This window comes from Castanea sativa, chromosome 7 (genome assembly GCF_040712315.1).
Source record: "Castanea sativa cultivar Marrone di Chiusa Pesio chromosome 7, ASM4071231v1".
NCBI classification, from domain to species: domain Eukaryota; kingdom Viridiplantae; phylum Streptophyta; class Magnoliopsida; order Fagales; family Fagaceae; genus Castanea; species Castanea sativa.
Genome location: NC_134019.1, coordinates 2663143 through 2683661, shown reverse-complemented (window position 1 = coordinate 2683661; position 20519 = coordinate 2663143). Strand labels below are relative to the sequence as shown.

At 31.2% G+C, this 20519-nt stretch overlaps 1 protein-coding gene across 1 annotated transcript; it reads right to left on the bottom strand.

Moving 5' to 3' along the window:
- Positions 1-13850: 13850 nt before the first annotated feature.
- Positions 13851-19222, bottom strand: LOC142641971 (putative flavin-containing monooxygenase 1). The gene is made up of 5 exons (XM_075816298.1): positions 18749-19222; positions 17802-18042; positions 15001-15179; positions 14522-14871; positions 13851-14353 (listed from the first exon to the last, which is right to left on the bottom strand). Exons 1-5 carry the CDS (start codon positions 19187-19189, stop codon positions 14020-14022), a joined length of 1545 nt encoding a protein of 514 aa, XP_075672413.1. The 5' UTR covers positions 19190-19222; the 3' UTR covers positions 13851-14019.
- Between the last annotated feature and the right edge of the window lie 1297 nt (positions 19223-20519).

Sequence of the window (20519 nt, the reverse complement as noted above, 5' to 3'; positions counted from 1 at the left end):
TAAAAATACGTCACATCATTGTTCCATTAGCCACATAAACATTGAGACTAACAACAGTTAACAAAATAACTAATAGTACTCACTTGAAATTTAAGAGACCAAAAAAACTCACTTAGCAAACTTGAGGAACTAATGATATATTATGGCATAATAAAAATAAATATGTGAGGAAAAGTCTCCAACTATACACAATGGAAAGCATTGCTTAAGAACAATATAAAATGAAAACTTCACAATTGTACCCAACCAATTGATTTTGGACCTTTTGGTTAGAATCAATAGCAATTATGTTGATACTATTACTTATATTAATATTTTTTTTTGAAGTGTTCATGAATATTTATTAGTTTGTTATGAATTTGTAGAGAATTATCATATTTATGGCAAGTAGTTAAATCATAGTTGGTTTTTTTGTTCCATTATCTTGTTATTTTGAGGACATGATTAAGGATATTGATGGTGTGACTTGGTGTTCCCGTCGTAGTACTACCTTACCTCTTCCATTTGAGTTGCACTTAATTTTGACGTTTGACCTTCCATTCCCCTCCTTTGCTATCTTGTTGAAATTCTAAGAATTTTTCTCCCTTGAATTTGATCCATTGGTAGATTTCGCCCCCCCCCCCCCCCCCTCTTTTCTATCCGTGTTTCTCTTTCTTATGTGAGAAATAAGAATTTTTAACAAACGAGTTTAGGCATACAATATTTCTTACAATTTATTACACAATTGTTGACGTGACTTATTATGGTGTATCAATGATGAATCCAAATAAAAATAATGTTATTTAATCACAAGATTCACAGCAACTCTTTAAGATTCATGTCAAATTAAGCTTGGAAGCCCAACTCGACACCAACTCCAAGAATGACTGGTGGCTACGAGTTTGTTCCTTAGTCAACAAAGAAATTAAGAGTCGGCCAAAGTTTGGAGAAAGAGAAATTACTCATCATAAATGCTTTGTATCAGAGAATTGAAAATAACGTGCAAGAGAAAGCTTAATCATGCTCTGGATCACAGCAAAAAAGAAAAGAAGAATAAGGAAATTAAGCAAGACTAGTCAACAGTAGTTTTATTGTAAGCAACAGTAGCTTACTTGTATAGATAAAACTACAGGTAGTTTAGGGTAAATGAGTTAGGTATAATATATGCCACGTGTCAGCTTGTTAGTGGCTGGTTTATACTTATCTTAGTGTGAAGGTTCCATTTAGTTTTGGAGCTTAATTAGAGAATTAGGGTCCGTTTGGATAGAACTTATTGCTGAAAACTGAAAACACTATAGCAAAATAAATTTTAAATGTGTAAATAGTACTGCAGAACCTATTTTTAATAAAAAAATTGCTAAAAACGTACATGAATAGTGCGCGCACTGCATGCTTGTCCCCCGCAGCAGAAGAAAAAAAAAAAAAAACGCGGACGCAGCAATAATAAGCTGGATCCAAACCAGCACTTAGTTAGTAAATGGTTTTTTTTTAACTGAAAATTTTTACTACAAGGAAAGGGGAAAAAAAAATTACAAAGCATGATAAGTGACTTCAACAATTGAGGGAGAAAGATGCTCGAGGAAAGGGTCTAACTTCATTTGTGAGAGTTATTTTGAATGTTGCCCAGAGTAACAAGTATAACAGTGAGATTGTGAACAGTGATGATGAAGATGACTTGTCGAAAATGAATATGGGTGGACGAGTAAGTGATCTTTTGTTTTGTTTATTTTTTGGAATCAAAAGCATGTGAATTCCTTATTTATGCCGAAGAATGTTTTGTTTTTCATATGAACATAAGGTATAATTGATGCTTAATTTTAATTACTTACCTTATTATATTGGTTTTGAATAGCATGGAATATCCATTCTATGCTGCAATTCCATATTCTTGTTTAGATACACTAGAAGAAAAAATGGTTAGTGGCAGGGATGGACTTAAGATTTTAAGTTAGGAAGGGCAGGAGTATAAGCCAAAAAAAAAAAAATTTACTAAGTAGTTGATTTCTTCATGATATATAAATCAAATAAGAATTGCATATATTATCTCTCACAAGAAGACTAATTGTATTAATTATAAATTTAATATTTTTCAATTTATAAATTTACTAGTTTTCAATTATAAGTTTATTTAATTTAAAATTGTTAGTTATAATATGAGTTAGCAACGTGGGCATATTCTTATTGTCTTATATATTTGTCTTTGTCTCTTTATCTCTGTCACTTACCTACTACCCCAAACACACTATTACCCAATAGCCCAATAGGCCAATATTATAACTTTATTCACAAATCACAACTCAAATCCCACTCTCTTCTTCATTTTTTTTTTTTTCTTTGTGTGTGTGTGTGTGGATAGAACCGTAGGTTATAAACTTGAAATGGGTAATGTGTTATAATTTTTTTGGGTTGGGCTGGGCTGTATAAGAGGGGGCCCAACTATAAAAAATAAACCCAAAATATATCTTAAAAAAAAAAAAAATTAGCCAGTGTGACTGGTCTATACATAATAATTGATGCTTATACACTACTTTATTAAAACGCTTTTGAATAGGCAAAGGTCGTCTTCATTGGTAGGACTTCGAGATAGAGAAGGAATGGGAACTTACAAATTCAATGAGCAGAAATAAGCAATGCCAAAAGCTGCATTTCAGTTTCGTGTGAAGATACAAGATGACTGATGAGGAATGTGGCTAGCATATATGAGAATGAGAGAACAATTAAGAGTAAAGGATCTATGACTATCTACTTAAACTGGAACATCAAGTTATATAACAAATTCAAGAATAATAACCCCTCGATCACCATATTTCACCTTTGAATGGAGATAACAATCATGTCTGGATATATATAATTGAATCTGGATTTTAAATCAAGGGTTGGAATTCCTTAATTATAAATCTATAAATTTTTAAATTCTTTTTTTTTTAATCCATTTTACACAAGTGAAGACAAGTCCAAGGTGCACACTTCCTTAAATCTATAATTTCTTGTTAAATATATGTGCGGGTTATTTTATTTTCTTGAATATAAGTTTTTGAAGCTCCTCACTTTTGATGACCAGTTTTGGACATTTTCTATAGCATATTTATCTTGGCAAGAGGGGCATATTCGGCAATGTCAATGTATGAAGCAAGCTAATATCAGGCGATGTTAGGGCTGGTTTGCAATATAAAGTATATTTTCCTCAAGTGCAAAAGCTTCTTAGCGAGTGTTTGGTTTGTCAAGATATTACATTATGTCATTATATTACGTTATTGTAATCTTACATTAATTAAATCTCAATACAAAAATAAAACATTACATTATTTAGGAAGATGATGTTATATATTTTGTAATTTTATATTATGGTGACGTTAAAAAAAATAAAATAAACCAAAAACCTTAATATCACATCATCGTAATGTGGATCACATCAAAAGCACATTATAGCGAATCAAACACCCTCTTAGTAGTTGGAAGAAAGTCTTGGAATCTGAAAGTTCCTTCTTCTTTTTTTTTTTTTTAGTGAATATTTGATGTGCATAAAATATATACAATAAAGTACCATCACATTTACATATTTAACCTTACTTTTATGATATTCTGTGACTAACTATATATTATCTTTGTGTTGCATGTAATAAGAGCTTTACATGCAAAGTCAAGCTAATGTCAATTGCTAAGCCAACTTGAAGAAACCTGGAAAGCATGAAGTAAAAGGAAAATAATTAAAGAAAATAAAAGAAGGAAGAAGAAAATCAGGAGTGAAGTGTAGAAGGCAAAAGAAAAAGGAATAAAAAATAATAGAATAGGAGTGCTTTCGTGGATAAGAGATGTACGGGTGGGCTTGTGGTCATAATTGCATATACGATGTTGGGCTTTCATCTTACTCCACCGAAACACAAATAAGTGAGATAATTGGGCCACTCCGTGAAAAGAAAGGCTGGATGTTCTACTTCTCTGGGCTGAATCTTTATTTCACAGCACGCTCTATTATCTTAAGTTGGCTTTATAATCGGCCTGGCCCACCTAGCATACAAGGCTTTTTTTATCTTTAGAAAAAAAATTTTGTGTTTTTATTTTATATATATAATTTTTATTTTAAAAATCTAATTTATAAGTGAATAAAGTAATTTGAAAATTAACAGGAAAGTGGTCCTATTTTTTAGGCAATGTTTTAGTAGAAGTTAGAATTATATTTTTCTTGGATTGTCTTTTAGTTTTGTCTCTACTTAAATATAGAGATGTAGGGGCATTTTTAAATTAAAAAAAAATGAAAATTTCAAATAGGAGAAACCATTTAAATAGTAGTATAGATAAAACAAATATAATATATAATTAGTCACAAAATAATATAAAAGTATTGAATTATATTATTGGTAAGTTGCACTCGCACTGACATTAATTAGATAGGAATTATAAAAAAGTACTATACTTGACTCTAACAAATTGAAAAGAATCCATCTTTATTACAAAATCTAGATTCTAAGCACATTGTTGTCATCTTTGACTTTGACACACATTTTTTCTACCTAATAGGAAACGTTATAAACCAAAAAAAAAAAAAAACATTTGGAAGTTCTAGATGAAGAAAATATTTGGAGGTGCCCTACCGATTCAAATGACTACAACAAGACATAGCTATAATGAGACTACAACAAGACATAGCTATAATGAGATATCGGTCCGAGGAAAGTATATGCATTGCATTGTCAATATAATTTGTTCATATGTTTATTCTTATAAATGAAGTAGGGCTAGTGTTGAATTGGAGCATAGTTATAATATTCCACATTTTGGGGAGGATCAATATATTCAAGTTACAGGTATTCAATCGTGATTTCTACACTACGATAATTTATGTGAATTTCTGGGAATATGATAAGCATAAAATCAATCAAAATACCAAGTAATTTTTTAGCAAAAAAAATTTTCTTCTTAGTTCCTATATAGGTATAGGTAGCTAATATGTTTATATCAATAATTAAAATTTTATGATTTTAAATTTCAAAAGAAACAAAAAATTAATAAAAACAATTGATGGTTTTAGAGGGTATCTATGTTAATATTTATAAGAGCCGGGAAAAAATCTAATAATTTTCTATAAATACCTAATAATTCCCACCATCAATTGATTTATCAAATAAATAAAGTTCCATAAAATTTTTATTGGTAAAAATTTGTAACATTAATTCAATTGTTATAACATACACAACCCAAGGATATAAATATGCCATCCAAAAGAAAATATGCAAATAAAACATAAATTAACTTTAGAATTTCCTTTTAAAACTTATTAACTTTGTTTTTCTTCATGAATTTTTCTATATAAACTTTTAAATTTAAGCTAATAACATAAATATTTGTTCATTTAGCTATTTTATGTTCTATAAAATTATTAATTGTTGATTTTATTATGTTAGTTTATATATATACATATGTTAATATTTATGTTTATGTTTGGGTGTGCTTGTGTGTGTCAATGTATATAAATATGTTATTAGTAAGTTGCCCCTGCATTAACATTCATTAGACAAGAATTGTAAAAAGTAATGTACTTTCCCATAAAAAATTGACATCTTTAATACAAATAAAGCATAAATGAGATTTATTCTTTTGGTAATATTTTTTATTCCTAGTTCCTATATAGATATAGCTAGCAAATAAGTCTGAATAAGTAATTAAGAATTGATGATTTTAAATTTCAAAAGAAACTAGTATAGAAAACAATTATAAAAGAATGCCAAATAAAAATATGATAGTTTTGGGGTAACTATATCCATAAGACCCAGACAAAATCTAACAAAATGGGAACACGAGCATGCCAGTCATGTAGTCCATACATCAAACAATGTAGATAGGTATTACAATTGAAAAAATTTCGACCTCTTGCCTTTAGACCAATGACAGCATTTAGAAGTCTCTTGCGGTCATCAAAACCGTAAAATATTGGATACATAAGTTGCATATTTGAATGATCTAAAACTACATGCTGAGTGAAAATGGTAGAAAAGAGCAGCATGAAGCTGTTTGGCATGAAACCAACATAACTACCCTTGTTCCCAATTTGTTTTTTGAAATAGGTCTTCACCAGCTTAGCCAACCAATGCTTACTCCTATATCAGTGGCGGCTTCAGGAATTTTTTCCAGGGTGTTCCTTTAGAAGCATAGTTTTTCCCAGTAGAGGCTCCAGGAATTTTTTCCAAATGTATTTTTGTTTAGTTGTTTCATTAATTTGTTTGTCTTTTATAAACTATAATTCGTTATATTGTTGTTTCATTAATATTAATTGTTGTTTAGCCTAACATAATTTAATTTGTTTGTCTTTTGTAATGTATTAGTTAAGTAAATTATTAATTATTGTTTATTAGTTGTTTTCCCCAATTAATGATTGGTTAATTAATATCCCAAACAAACAAAATTAATTAGTTCAACTAATTACTATGGTTGTTTGATACTTGGAATATCACACTATTACTTAACAAACAAACAAACAAAAAAAAGTCAATAAATTGTGCAACACAAAAATATATAGGCTGTATAGCTTAAGTCCAAGTCTAAAAATATATAGGTCATATAGCTTAAGTCCAAGTCTAAAAAAGAGTGATTTATAACATATTTTATGACCATTAGTTAAACTAATCAACTAGCACACAACCATATTTATTAATTATTGTTGCACACTAGCACTAGCACTAGCACTAGCACACAGTAAATTAGATAAAGCCAATTTATCATATCTCACCAAAAGACACCAACACCAACACTAAAAGACAATTAATAATCTCCCCAACACCAACACCAAGACCTTACACCTACACCAACACCAACACTGTATCAAAAAAAAAAAAACACCAACACCAACACTAGATAAAGCCAAAACAAATAGGGTAAATATTGAAAAAAAGAGACTGAGATGAAGAGAGAGAGACTGAGACTGAGAGAGAGAGAGAATAAGATGAAGAGAGAGAGAGAGAGAGACTGAGACAGAGATGAAATACCTTGAGGTTGAGGGAGCAGGGAGGCCTAAGGCTGAGGGGCGGCGTCGTCAGGACTCGGGCAACACGTCGAGGTGAGGAAGACCGATCGGATCTCCGATTCGATGTGTTCTACCATTCTGGAGCTCGAGTTTGAGGCCAAATCTGGCGATCTCTTCTTCGATCCGGCAATCCGTTGGTTCTGGTGTTCTGCCATTCTGGAGCTCAGTATATTGGGTTTATGGGTTAGGTTTTTTTCTTTAGACTTTAGGTTAGGTTTCTTTCTTTCTTTCAAGCACTGTTCGTTGGTTTCTGATTTCGGTATATTGGGTTTTGGTTTGTTTGGTTTTTTATTTTTTTTAGAATCCATGGGTTTGCTACTGTAATATGTTGGGTTTACTTTACCTTGTTTTTTTTTTCCTTTAGATTGAGTTTGCTTTACTGATTGATGTTGGGCTTTTTTTCCTGGTGGGCTTGCTCTGTTACCATTTTTTTTTTTTTTTGGCTTGAAAGTAAGAACAAATAATTTTTTTTTTTTTTAAGTTGAGAGTGTTCCTAGTTTTGATTGAGGGTGTTCCTCATTTTTTTAAAGGGTAAACATTATATATAAAATAAATCTTTTTTTTCAATTCAGGGTGTTCTTGGGATCAACGTGGAGCCGCCACTGTCCTATACCAATGTATTTATATTCTAGATTCTTTATATGTAGATTATCAACAAATTAAATTGTTTTTAATGGATAGCATTAGTAATAAGTAACAATTGAAGGTAACTTGTCATTATAAGATTAATTTTAGAAAAGTTCCTATTTTGTACCTGTTTGGGTAGTGCGTCCCATGCGTCCCGTGCATCTGCATCCACGTTTTGGCTTCTTCTTTATTTGAGAAGTGTGATTTAGCTTTTTAGTTGGTCCTATGCACTGTTCACGAGACCTACAAACCTCTTTTGTCAATAAAACTTTCCTTAAAAATGGGTCCCACGACACTATTTACACATTTAAAAATTATTTTGCTATAGTGTTTTCAATTTTCAACAAAATAAACGGTATCCAAACGCACCCTTACACTAGTAACAAATTATTAGACAAACCTATAACTTTTGGTTGAGTCATATGGATTAGCAAATAGAATACCTACTAAATTTTTGCCACCAAGGTGAACTTCCTGCCTATAAAGCCCACGGAGGATTGCATCAAGCAATTTTGAACAAAATTTTGAAAACAAGCTATTCATATCTTTGTCAACATCTGATTGCACTGCAGCCTGCAATACAAATAGAAAAGTGAGTTCAAATACATTGCAATTGCAACAAAATAAAACAATACCAAAAATGAAATACCTTCATATCATACTCTATTTTTGCCACGGAAATGCTCATGCAGATTATTCAAATACTCTGGAACACTGTTAACATTGTGTTGATATGTGTTCCTGTCATGATCATATACTTCACATAAAGGACCAAAAATGGGAATGCGAGCATGCCAGTCATGTAGTCCATATGTTGAACAATGTAGATAGGTATTACAATAGAAAAAATTTCGACCACTTGCTTAATAACAATGATAGTGTTTAGAAATCTCTTGCGGTCGTCAGAATCGTAAAATATTGGATGCATAAGTTGCATTTTTGAATGATCTAAAACTGCATGCTGAGTGAAAATAGCTTGATGTTGTCTGGCATGAAACCAACATAACTACCCTTGTTCCCAATTTGTTTTGTGAAATAGGCCTTCACTAGCTTAGCAAACCAATGCTTACTCCTATATCAATGTATATATATTCTTGATTATTTATATGCAGATTATCAACAAATTAAATGGTTTTTAATGGATAACATTGGTAATAAGTAACAATAGAAGATAGCTTGTCATTATACAACTAAATTAAAAAAAAAAAAATTCCTATTTACACTAGTAACAAAGCATTAGACAAACCTATAACTTCTAGTAGAGTCATATGGATTAGCAAATAGAATATCTACTAAACTTTTGCCTCCAAGTTGAACTTCCTGCCTATGAAGCCCACGGAGGATTGCATCAAGCAATTTTGAAAAAAAAAAATTGGAAAAAAGCTGTTCATATCTTTGTCAACATCTGAGTGCACTGCAACCTGCAATACAAATAGAAAAGTGAGTTTATGTACATTGCAATTGCAACAAAATAAAACAATACCAAAAAGAAATACATTCATATCATACTCTATTTTTTCCATGGAAATGCTTATACAGATTCCTCAAATACTCTTGAAGACTGTTAACATTGTTTGGATATTTGCTCCTGTCATGATCATATACTTTACGTAGAGGACTAGAAATGGGAATGCGAGCACGCTAGTCATATAGTCCATACGTTGAACAATGTAGATAGGTATTACGATAGAAAAAATTTCAACCTCTAGCCTTTAGATCAATGACAGCGTTTAGAAATCTCTTGCGATCGTCAAAACCGTAAAATATTAGATGCGTAAGTTGCATATTTGAATGATTTAAAACAGGATGCTAAGTGAAAATGGCAGAAAAGAACAGCTTGAAGCCGTCTGGCATGAAACCAACATAACTACCCTTGTTCCCAATTTGTTTTTTGAAATAGATCTTGACCAGCTTAGCCAACCAATGCTTACTCCTATATTAATGTATTTATATTCTAGATTCTTTATATGCAGATTATCAACAAATTAAGTGGTTTTTAATGGATAACATTAGTAATAAGTAACAATAGAAGATAGCTTGTCATTATAAGATTAAATTTAGAAAAATTACTATTTAGTACCTGTTTGGGTAGTGCGTCCAGTGCGTCTGCGTCTGCGTTTTGGCTTCTGTTTTTTTTAGAAGTGTGATTTAGCTTTTCAATGGGTCCTATGCACTATTCACGAAACCTACAAACCTCTTTTCCAACAAAACTTCCTTTAAAAATGGGTCCCACGACATTTTTCACACATTTAAAAATTATTTTGCTATAATGTTTTTAATTTTCAATTTTCAGCAAAAATAAGCGATATCCAAACACACTCTTACACTAGTAACAAAGCGTTAGAAAAACCTATAACTTTTGGTTGAGTCATATGAATTAGCAAGTAGAATATCTACTAAATTTTTGCCTCCAAGGTGAACTTCCTGGCTATAAAGCCCATGGAGGATTGCATCAAGCAATTTTGAACAAAACTCTAGAAACAAGCTATTCATATCTTTTTCAACATATGATTGCACTGCAGCTTGCAATACAAATAAAAAAGTGATTTTATGTACATTGCAATTGCAACAAAATAAAACAATACCAAAAAAGAAATACCTTCATATCATACTTTATTTTTGCCACTGAAATGCTCATGCAGATTCCTTAAATACTCTAGAAGAATGTTAACATTGTTTTGATATTTGTTCTTTTCAAGATCATATACTTCACGTAGAGGACTAGAAATGAGAATGCAAGCATGCCAGTCATGTACTCCATGTGTTGAAAAATGTAGATAGATATTACAATAGAAAAAATTTCGACCTCTTGCCTTTAGATCAATGACAGCGTTTAGAATTTAGAAATCTCTTGTGGTCATCAGAACCGTAAAATATTGCATGCATAAGTTGCATATTTGAATGATCTAAAATAACATGCTAAGTGAAAATGGCAGAAAAGATAGCTTGAAATTAAATATGCATAAGTTGCATATTTAAATTATCTAAAATAACATGCAGTGAAAATGGCTGTAAAGAATAGCTTGAAATTAAATGGTTTTTAATGGATAACATTAGAAATAAGTAACAATAAAAGATACCTTTTCACACATTTAAAATTAATTGGGAAAAACACATGCTCCACGCTAATCACTGAACTAGTAGGTTTCCTTCTTTTATTTATTTTAATTTTACAAGATTAATAGTTTTGGATTTAATTTTATCACTATTCACTTAATAGTATTTTCATTTTTTTTATTCAAGAATTATTCTTTCACATCAATATATATGAATATAAAAATTGTAAATTTATGTTAAAAATGATTTTATCTTAAATTAAAATGCACTTTTTATTTGAAAGAGTAATAAATACAATTTTTTAAAGCTTGTTTTTATTTATTATTTTCTGTTGACTTTATAAAAATAAAAAAAAAAAAATTTGAAAGTTGTTTTAATTGCTTAGTATTTTTTTAAGGGTAAATTTTCATATTTTTACACATTTAATACATTTATTTGTATTTTAATTAATATTATATTAATTTTGACGCCATCACGGTTCGACCTCAGTTGGACCTCAATCCGACCTTAAAAACCTCAAACCTCAAACCTCTCCCTTCTCCAGTTCTTTGAATAGTTCATGTCTGAAAACCAATAAGATAGCTTTATATTCAACACTAGAGGAATTTTTTCGTATTGATTTATTTATTTGTACATGCCAAGAATATTGTGTTACAACTTCTTTAAAACATGTTTAATGTCATGTTCACCACAATTTACTACTAATTTTTGGACAGCTCCAAGTATAGGCTCCTTTAATCTAGCTGTACATTTCCCAAGTAACTCCAATTAATTAAAACTCTTTTATTTTGTGACAAGCTAGCTCTGTATTTGATTTTAATGCTAGCAATAGGCGGAGTGGACACTATCTACCTCTAGTTATGTTGTGATATTGTATAAATTATCAATCCTTTTTCCAAAATGTAATTTGGTTATTAATCATGTAGAAGCTAGTTCATTTTTTTTAATGGATGTAATCTTTTAGATCATAGATACTTATAAAATTGCCTAATTAAGCTTTTGCAATTTCAAGACTAATCTTTTTGAAAAGATACCTGATCGTCCTACCTATAATAATTACCCATGAGTTTTTGAGGTTTTTTTAAAAATTTATTTGATAATTCAATTGTTCTAATAAGTGGGAAAGGGGGATTCTAATCATGATTCTCCTTATAAAAGATGTTCGTGGATCACAATTCGGCTCTCTACAATAACTTTAAGGATATGTTTGGTTGGGGTGAAAACAGAGAGGATGAAAAATAGGAAGAGGAAAATAGGGTGGAAAATAGCATTTTCTACTGTTTGGTTGAGGAGAGAAAACAAGAGAGAGACAGAAAATAAGGAGGAAAATTTTCCCTCCGGACCTACCTTTTTTTATCCTCCCAATTTGGGAGGAAAACTGGAAGGGAAAAGTGCTGAAAGATGCACTTTACACAAATACCCTCAATTTATTCATCTCACCTAGCCCTCACTTTATTCATCTTACCTATGACCTGATGACTTTTGCCTCTTCATCCTTTTCACTTTACCTTCACAGCATAGCAACGTCCAAGTTCTCTTCTCTCTTCTTTTTTTTCTTCTTTTTTTTTTTCTTTTTTTTTTTTGCCTTGTTCAATCAGCAGGCAGCACAACAACAGGTGAAGAAAGTTTGCCCAGTTACTGACCACGTTGAATGGTTAGATAAAGTTTTTTTTTTTTAATGAGTGTAAAGTATGCCCAGTTGTTGACCACATTGCTGAGAATATGTAAAAAAAATTTAATGCAAGTTTTGATTTATAAGTTTTGCCCAGTTGAATTGCTTAGCTTATTTGTTGCCCACGTTATAGGAATACTCTGGTCACAAAATCTTTTGCCCAATTAAATTTATATGTACACTTGTAATTTTTACATTATAATAATAAAAATAATGATATAAATTTATATATATGATGTGGTAAATTTTATATTATTTAATGAGTACAAATAAATTTATTTCTTACATATTATGTAACAATGGTATAATAGTCAATTTATATAAACTACATTTTCCATCCTCTACATTTTCCATCCTCCTCTTTTTCTCTCCAACCAAATAAAATAGTTTTCCACCCTCTCACTTTTTCACCCCTCCAACTAAACACATATGAAGGAAAACCAAATATTTTCTATCCTCCCACTTTTTCACTCTCCAACCAAATGGACCCTAAAGACAGACTCACATGATGCAATATTGAATGCTATAAAAAATTTGAGTGTTTTTCTCATCACCAATTGGTTTTAAGACAAAGTGGCATTGCGCGTGGTTTGACAAGTGATATCCAAGCCAATTAACCAAGTTCATGAGTTTTGAGTGCTGCTAAGTGAAGAGAGGATGACTAGGGTGAGGAAAGATTGGGGAGTGCTGTTTGGAGCGCTGCCTGGAAGACAGACTTCTGTTCTTGAGAAGAATGGGGTGGTTCAACAAATCTACAACAATTAGTTCCAACCCAAAAAGCAAATTGATGAGACTTTAAAGCTACATCAAAGCCTTTGAGTTTGAGCCTCTTCTAACTTCTTCTTTTCTTCTATTTTTTGTACCTCCACTGTCTATTGGAGTTAAATAAAGTCCTTAATTTGTTATTACTTTTAGATATTAGCCAGGTAATTTGGACCTTCATTCCACCTATAGAGGAGGTGATGATCATCATTTCTACTCTAGAAGAATATCAAATTATTTTGACCTTTTCGACGAATGAAAAAAAATCAGGTATGAAGCTTATTTACTGGTGAGGTTTCAGTTGTTTTTGCATTTGCATGGGGCAATTTTGGGTTCAATTAATAATGTACTGTGTAAGCTTTGTGGGGTTATTTGGTGTGTCAGCCCCTCACTTTGACATAGAGACGAACATATTTGCTATGCCCCATAGAGTGGTATCTAAGTCAAACCACACATGGATAAAAATTTTCTTTGTTCAAGCAACAAAATAAATAAAATGCAAGTCAAACCACACATAGGAAACATGACCTGATTGATTCTTGGTGCCAAGAGGTGCAAACCCTAGCTATTGAGATATTAAATGCTTTTGGAAGATCCTTTAAGTGGTCCTTGTTCAATATTACTCTTATACTTTGTACTTACCTCTCCAATTTTCTGGATAATGTAAGTAGAAATTTTTTTTTTTTTTTTTTTGGTAGAAGAAACATTGTTTATTCAAACATAAAAAACCTCCTTTACATGCTACATGTTTTTTTTTTTGATAATACATATATATATTATGTTGAATTATTTTCCCCTTTTATGGTTATAAACTATAGATTATTCTACACTAGGAAGGAGAAACCTCTTAGCAAGTAATGACGGACAATAATTTGCTTTATTATCGCCGCTTCCTTTATTCCTCTCAATTATAGTCTTGACTACCATAGGGGCTAAATGCTTCTGAAATCCAATTCTTCTTCCTCCAAGAATTCCATCCCATTTCTTCACATATTTCATCACTGTGGTTAATGCTGAAGGTAGAAATGCAGTGCCTCTTGTAGAACCTGGTTGTCCTCTTGCTGACTGCCATTTCTTTGTTTGTCTGTTCAATCATCTTCTCAACACTAGGGAGCTTGAATTTCTCATCTACAAGGCGAGCCAGCCATATGGAGCGCAGCTCCGATGTATGAAGGTTTGAAACACTCTCAAGGTAACCCACAAATGCTATGTTTGGAACTAGTGGATGGATTGTGCCCCTGCAATAAAAAAAGAAAAGAAGAGAATTGCATCATATTTAAAAGGTCTTATCTAGTACATAAAACTTTTACTTTTGTGGGATTTGGAAGAGGGGGTTGAAGTATATTTTGACCATGTTACAATTTAGAAGCAATGATTACAATTTCAAGAGTAGAATTGTTAATTACCTATACAAGGGCATGATACCAGAAGGATATTCTAACAAAGTACGGAAAGGCTCTGGTAAGATAGCTTTGAGCTTTTTCTTCCCATCGTAACCAGTTGCAAGAACTACAACATCAGCCTCCAGTTTGGTGTTATCATCAAATTCAATTCCTTCCTTTGAGAACCACCAATTTGATGCTCTTTTAAAGAGAATCTTTCCCTTATCAGCCTCGGAGAAGAAATTCTCTGGCATGATAGCCATCTGACAAGATGCATAGTCTTCTTCAAAAGGGTGGTCTGGTTTTAATCCATACTTCTGCAGAGGAAGTTTCCACAGCAAATAGGACTCGATAAATTTTGAAGCTCCTCGCCTCTGTCATAGATCATTATATACAACAACTTATTAACATTGGTACTCTACTCATCAACCAGACTAATATTCAGTTTGTACTAAAAGTTAATTTTTAAGTGCATACAGTAGAAATTAATATTGATCAATTACCATTGGAGATAAAAGAAGGCAAAGAAGAGTTCTGAGAAAGCTTTGGTTAGGCTTTTCATGGAGGAACTGAGAGGATCTTGTTGAATAAAACATGTAAAATGGCAAACCCCAAATCCAGTAATGGGGAACTGTCCAGTGCAAAGTCCTTACCACCATGGTGCAAGGTTGTCCTTCTGGTCCTGCAAAACATCAAAATATTGATCATCTCATAATGCAATCTAAATAGCCAATCCACTAAGAAATTATCCAAATTTCCTTGATATATATATATATATATATATGAATTGTAGAGAGGGATTGACAAAGTTTAGCTTTTCTCAGAATTTGTAGAGTTTCCATCATTTTAATAGGAAAATGCTAAAGTTACTATTAAGTTTTACCATTTTTAACACTTATATAATAAATTTATAAGACTCTTAATATCACTATTTTTTAGCAAATACAAAGGAATGACATATGGCATTTCAATTTTACATTTTTTTTTTTTTACACAACATTTGTCGCAATTTGTTAAAGTGGCTGTGAGCAGTAAAAAATAATTTTTACTTGGATCCATAACTTTCATCCCTTACTCGTAGTCATAGTTTAAAAACCGGATTGAACCGACTGGTCAAACTGATTCAACTGAGAATCAGGTACCAATTTGGTCTGACAAAACTACTTAAAACTGGTCAAAACTAGTAACCAGCCAAAATTTATCAAAAACCAAAAATCGGGTTCAAAAATGGTTCATTGACCGATTCTAAAAATTGAACCATACTCGTAGTTGGTCATATCAAAATTGTGATGCAATATATGTGTCCTAAACCTTTATGAAAACAAAATGAGGTGGAAGAAGTCAAGAAGTTAAAATCCTCCACCCTAACATTTGAACTATTAAAAAAAAAAAAAAGCAATTGTCTTCGTACTTTTTGAAAGTAAAACAGGAACAAAAGTTATTTTCTTGCACATTTATGCATCTCAAAATTTTCCATGCAAAAATAGTTGACAGCAATTAAAGGGAACATATCGGTATCAAGAATTTTCCAAGCTTGGCCCAATACGGAGCAGACATATTATGATACCCGTTGCTGTAGTGCGTGTTGTTGAAACTTGAAAGTTGAAACTTAGTAAGTCTTTTTCTTTTCCTCATAATGTACAGAAGATGTGCGGAATTCTAATTCATGTGTTTTGGAATCGTCTAAAAAGTACAAAGTTGTAAAGTCAACAAGTCAAATACGTCTTGATTGTGTGAAACCCAAACCATGCAAATGCCAACTACATAACGTGAAAAATAAGAGCTAATTAAATTGCACTACATTCACTATTGTCTTTTGGACCAAATTGATTCTATGTTTCAATTAAAGAGCAAAAAGTGTACTGAAACAAAAGGTAATTGGCGACCAAAAGTCCCTGAACAATCAACTTCATCCAAATGGGTAATTGTAAGTTACGGAAACAAAGGGAAAAGGACAAACTTGATGCACTTAGGAATATATATATATATATATATATATATATATATATATATATATATAATATAGATATAGATATATGAATATATATAAGTCCAAAATATAAAGATAAATGGTAAAACTTATATTTTACATAATCTAATAAGAGATTATTACATTAATTTTTTACTTAAAATTTAATATATCTTATGACACATAATAATATATCAATAAACTCATAGTTAAGTTATATTTTTAAATGGGTATTAAAATTTATTGAGTGTGTTTATTCTTTAATATGTAATATGATGATGTGATAATTTGGAATTGGAGGTATAAGACTTAGATTTTAAACCATACTTATAGAATTTAATTTCTATATATAAAAGATATAATATATAAATAATACGTCAGTAAGTGTTGAATGGACGTTTCAATCTTATAAAACCTTTTCTGGGCTTTGAATTGACGAAAAAACAAAAAAACAAAAAAGGGGGTCCAATTCATTGTATTCATATCTCAATTATAAGTTTCTAAACGAAACTAGGCTTACATAGAATATTACTTATTACTTTATTAAAAATTGACTCCACTTTTGACTTCATCTTCCACGTGCACTTGTGTCTGTTAAAAATACACAACTCCTGTATGGATCCCTAATAATTCAACTCTTCACTTTATCTTCCACGCTTGTGGAAAATGTGAGAATTTTGATTCAAAGACTAACAGAGTTGCTTCTCAAAAAAAGACTAACAGAGTTTGGAAATCATAAATTACTAGCCGCTATTAGCTGTATAACCCATCAACCATCCCATTGATTGTGCTTGTTAGAAATAAACTATACTACCTATAAAAAAATATTAACAAAAAACAAATTAAGCTAATAATAAGAATAAAAAAATTTGATAGGTCACTTAACAAGGTGATGACAACTGAATTGGAGCATGATGACTACACATCAATGAACTTGTTTCTTTCTTTAGGATAGGGGTCCAACTATATTTTGTGAGGGAAATTAATGAATGATTTTTTTTTTTTTTTTGAGAGAGAGTTTCAATCTATAGCGTCTACTCGTAATGATAGTCCTTTATCATCAAATCAAGACACTAATCAGTTTTTGGTGTAGACGGAGATTGAACTCCAGATCTCTTATTCAACCATTAATTAACATAATAATAATAATACTAATAATAACACTAATAATAACATAATAATAATGAAACTTTGGTACCTAAAATATTTAGGGACAATTGGTATAAAACCTTTATATATATATATATATATATATATATATATATATATATAGAGAGAGAGAGAGAGAGAGAGAGAGAGAGAGAGAGAGAGAGAGAGAGAGAGAGATCTTTATACCTTGGTTCTCCTCTGCGCACTCGAGTGCTAAATCAATAGCTGATTTCTTGAAACCAATGACTGCAACCTTCTTCCCCTTAAGTAGTTGTGAAGTCTCTTCCTTTTGAAGTTTGCAGTAATCAATGGTATGCAAGACCTTTCCCTGAAATATTTCAGGGCCTTTGTTTCTTGGAAATTCTGGGATTTTAGGTACATCTCCATATTTTCCAATGCAAACCACAAGAAACTCGAAGGCATACCACTGAAATGAATCGAATAAATTAACACAAGTCAATATACATATAAAATAATATAATCTAGTCACCAAAATACTAGGTAGATGTAAAGGTAATACTAACGATGGTATATACATAGACTTTCGACCTTAATTTCTAGGTAATATACTTATAGGAAGTTTCATTATACGATTCCTCAAATTGCCAACTATATATACAATCGGTGGACCACAAAGTATCACACAAAAATCATATATTTATAGTCTACCCATGTGTGTTTGATTCATTTCGTTTCATTTTAAACTTTGATTACTCAAAATAAAAAGATTTTTGACTAGCAAAGCTTGCTAAAGCATAAAGTTGAATGTTCATATTGAAGCAAAAGATTTTTTCTCATTATCAACAAATTATATATCCCGTTACCGCTAGTCGCAAAATATATAAGACTTTGAAGGTTGACATAGGCCAAAATACAAGGTGTCAATTTTTTCTTGGAGACCAGCTAGGATTTAATAATAAAAAGAAAAAAAAGAAAAAAGAGAGAGATTAGAAACTAGGAAACACCGGAGTATGTAGGTTCTAAATAGATAGGAAAAAACGGAGTAAATGAAAGGAAATACACAAAGAAAGAAGTAAGAAAATCAGGTTCTTTTTCTTTTGGAACCCTAGCTAGTAAAATCCTGGAAGCCATTTTTTTTATTAGTTAAAGAAAAGAAAAAAATGGGTAACGACCTCAATGGTATCTGAATGGTTGGTTTGCACAGCAACCTCCCAAACAGGGTGTCCAGGCAATATAGTAGGATAGTCACCAGGTTTCCCAGTGAGATCAGTGGCTTCCCTATCACCAACAAACCTAATCTCCACCACTTTTGAGTTGAACCTCACAAACTTGAGGACATCAAAGTGGTTAGCATAAGATGTTAAGTATTCCAATATCTCAGTATAAGATGGAAAACTTGTGCTATCCCTATCAGGCCAAGGGAAATCAGAAAACTCATAATCACAACGAAGGGACTGAAGCTTTGTGGAACTATAAGAACAATGCTTCCAGACCCCTCCAATAGAGTCAGAGGCTTCAAAGACTAAAGGGTTGTGGTGGGCTAGTTGTTTAGCGGCAGCTAAGCCACTAACACCAGCTCCTATTATGCCAATTTTTGAGAAAACAGGAGCCATTTTTGATGTGATGAGAGCTGAGACCTATAGGGTTGAAACTTGAAATGTGTTTGGAATAATGTGAAGGTTTTGCTTGGTATTTATAGGGATTTTGCATGAGTGGACACGCTGAGAGCACATGTTATGAAAAATGGGAGGTTGGTGAGGGCCAAATGTGACTATTACCGAACAAAAATAATAATAATAATATTGCTCTAAAGCTGAAATTGATTAGTTAGGAAAGGGAAATTTCGTCCATTCCCTGGTTTTTCCTTAGGTGGTACATGGTAATTATAAGTTGGAATTTCTCAGTAACTTCTTTTTCTTCTTTTTCGTGGTAAATACATGCCTTTAAAGACTAAGCAGATAATTAAAACATTGTTAGGAGGACAACACCTCTCGTAATACATATCCAATTTGTCACAATGAAGCAAAATACAAAAATCTCCAAGGAGACTATGAAAAATAACAAGATCCTAGTCAATGGCCGCTTCAGGAATTTTTTCTAGGGAACTTCATATTTTAACAAGAAAAATACACGCAAATACAGAAAGTCTTACAATTTCCTTCCACAATGTTATTTTAAAATCGTTGCATGATAATATCATTATTAATGCTGCAAACTATATGACTTTCAAAGTTTTAGTTCAATAAAAAATTTCCTTGAACTTTTTCTTTTTGTTTGTAAGAGTTTAATAAATTGTTAAGGAGACCAAATTTTAAGGACAACATTTGACTGCAAATTTAATTGTATCCTAAGACTGTAACTTTCACTAAACAAATTAAAATAACTATATATTTTTAAAATCTAATTGAATGTTTTTTATAATTTTAAAACACATGTCAAATTTTATATCAATCAAATATTATTATTATTAGATCTCTAAACTTATTTTGTATGTATAATTTTAGACTACAAAAATTCAAAATTTAAATATTTGATTGATAATATAACTATTAATCTTTGATCTTATTGAAATTTTACAATTATGGAGAATAAAAGAAGAAAATGTAATTCAATAGTGGATTTATCAAAATTCACATCCAATAAAAAATATATATTAAGTGAGGTTGTAACTTTAGTCTATAGCTAAATTTATTGTCAAACTTTCTCCAAAGTTTAATTATGTTGGACCTAAAAGAATTTAGAATAGTCACAAATTTCTTTTACCGGTAAAAAAGTCATAAATTTTTTAAATTAGTATATAATAATTATTTTATGTCCAGATCAAGTGGTCATGTGACCACCTTGACTTTAATGTCGGGTCACCTATGTTCCTGGCTTAGATCTGATCATTTTCTAGCCATAACATTTGTACATTAATTTTTCTCGTGGAAGCAGTGCTTAATC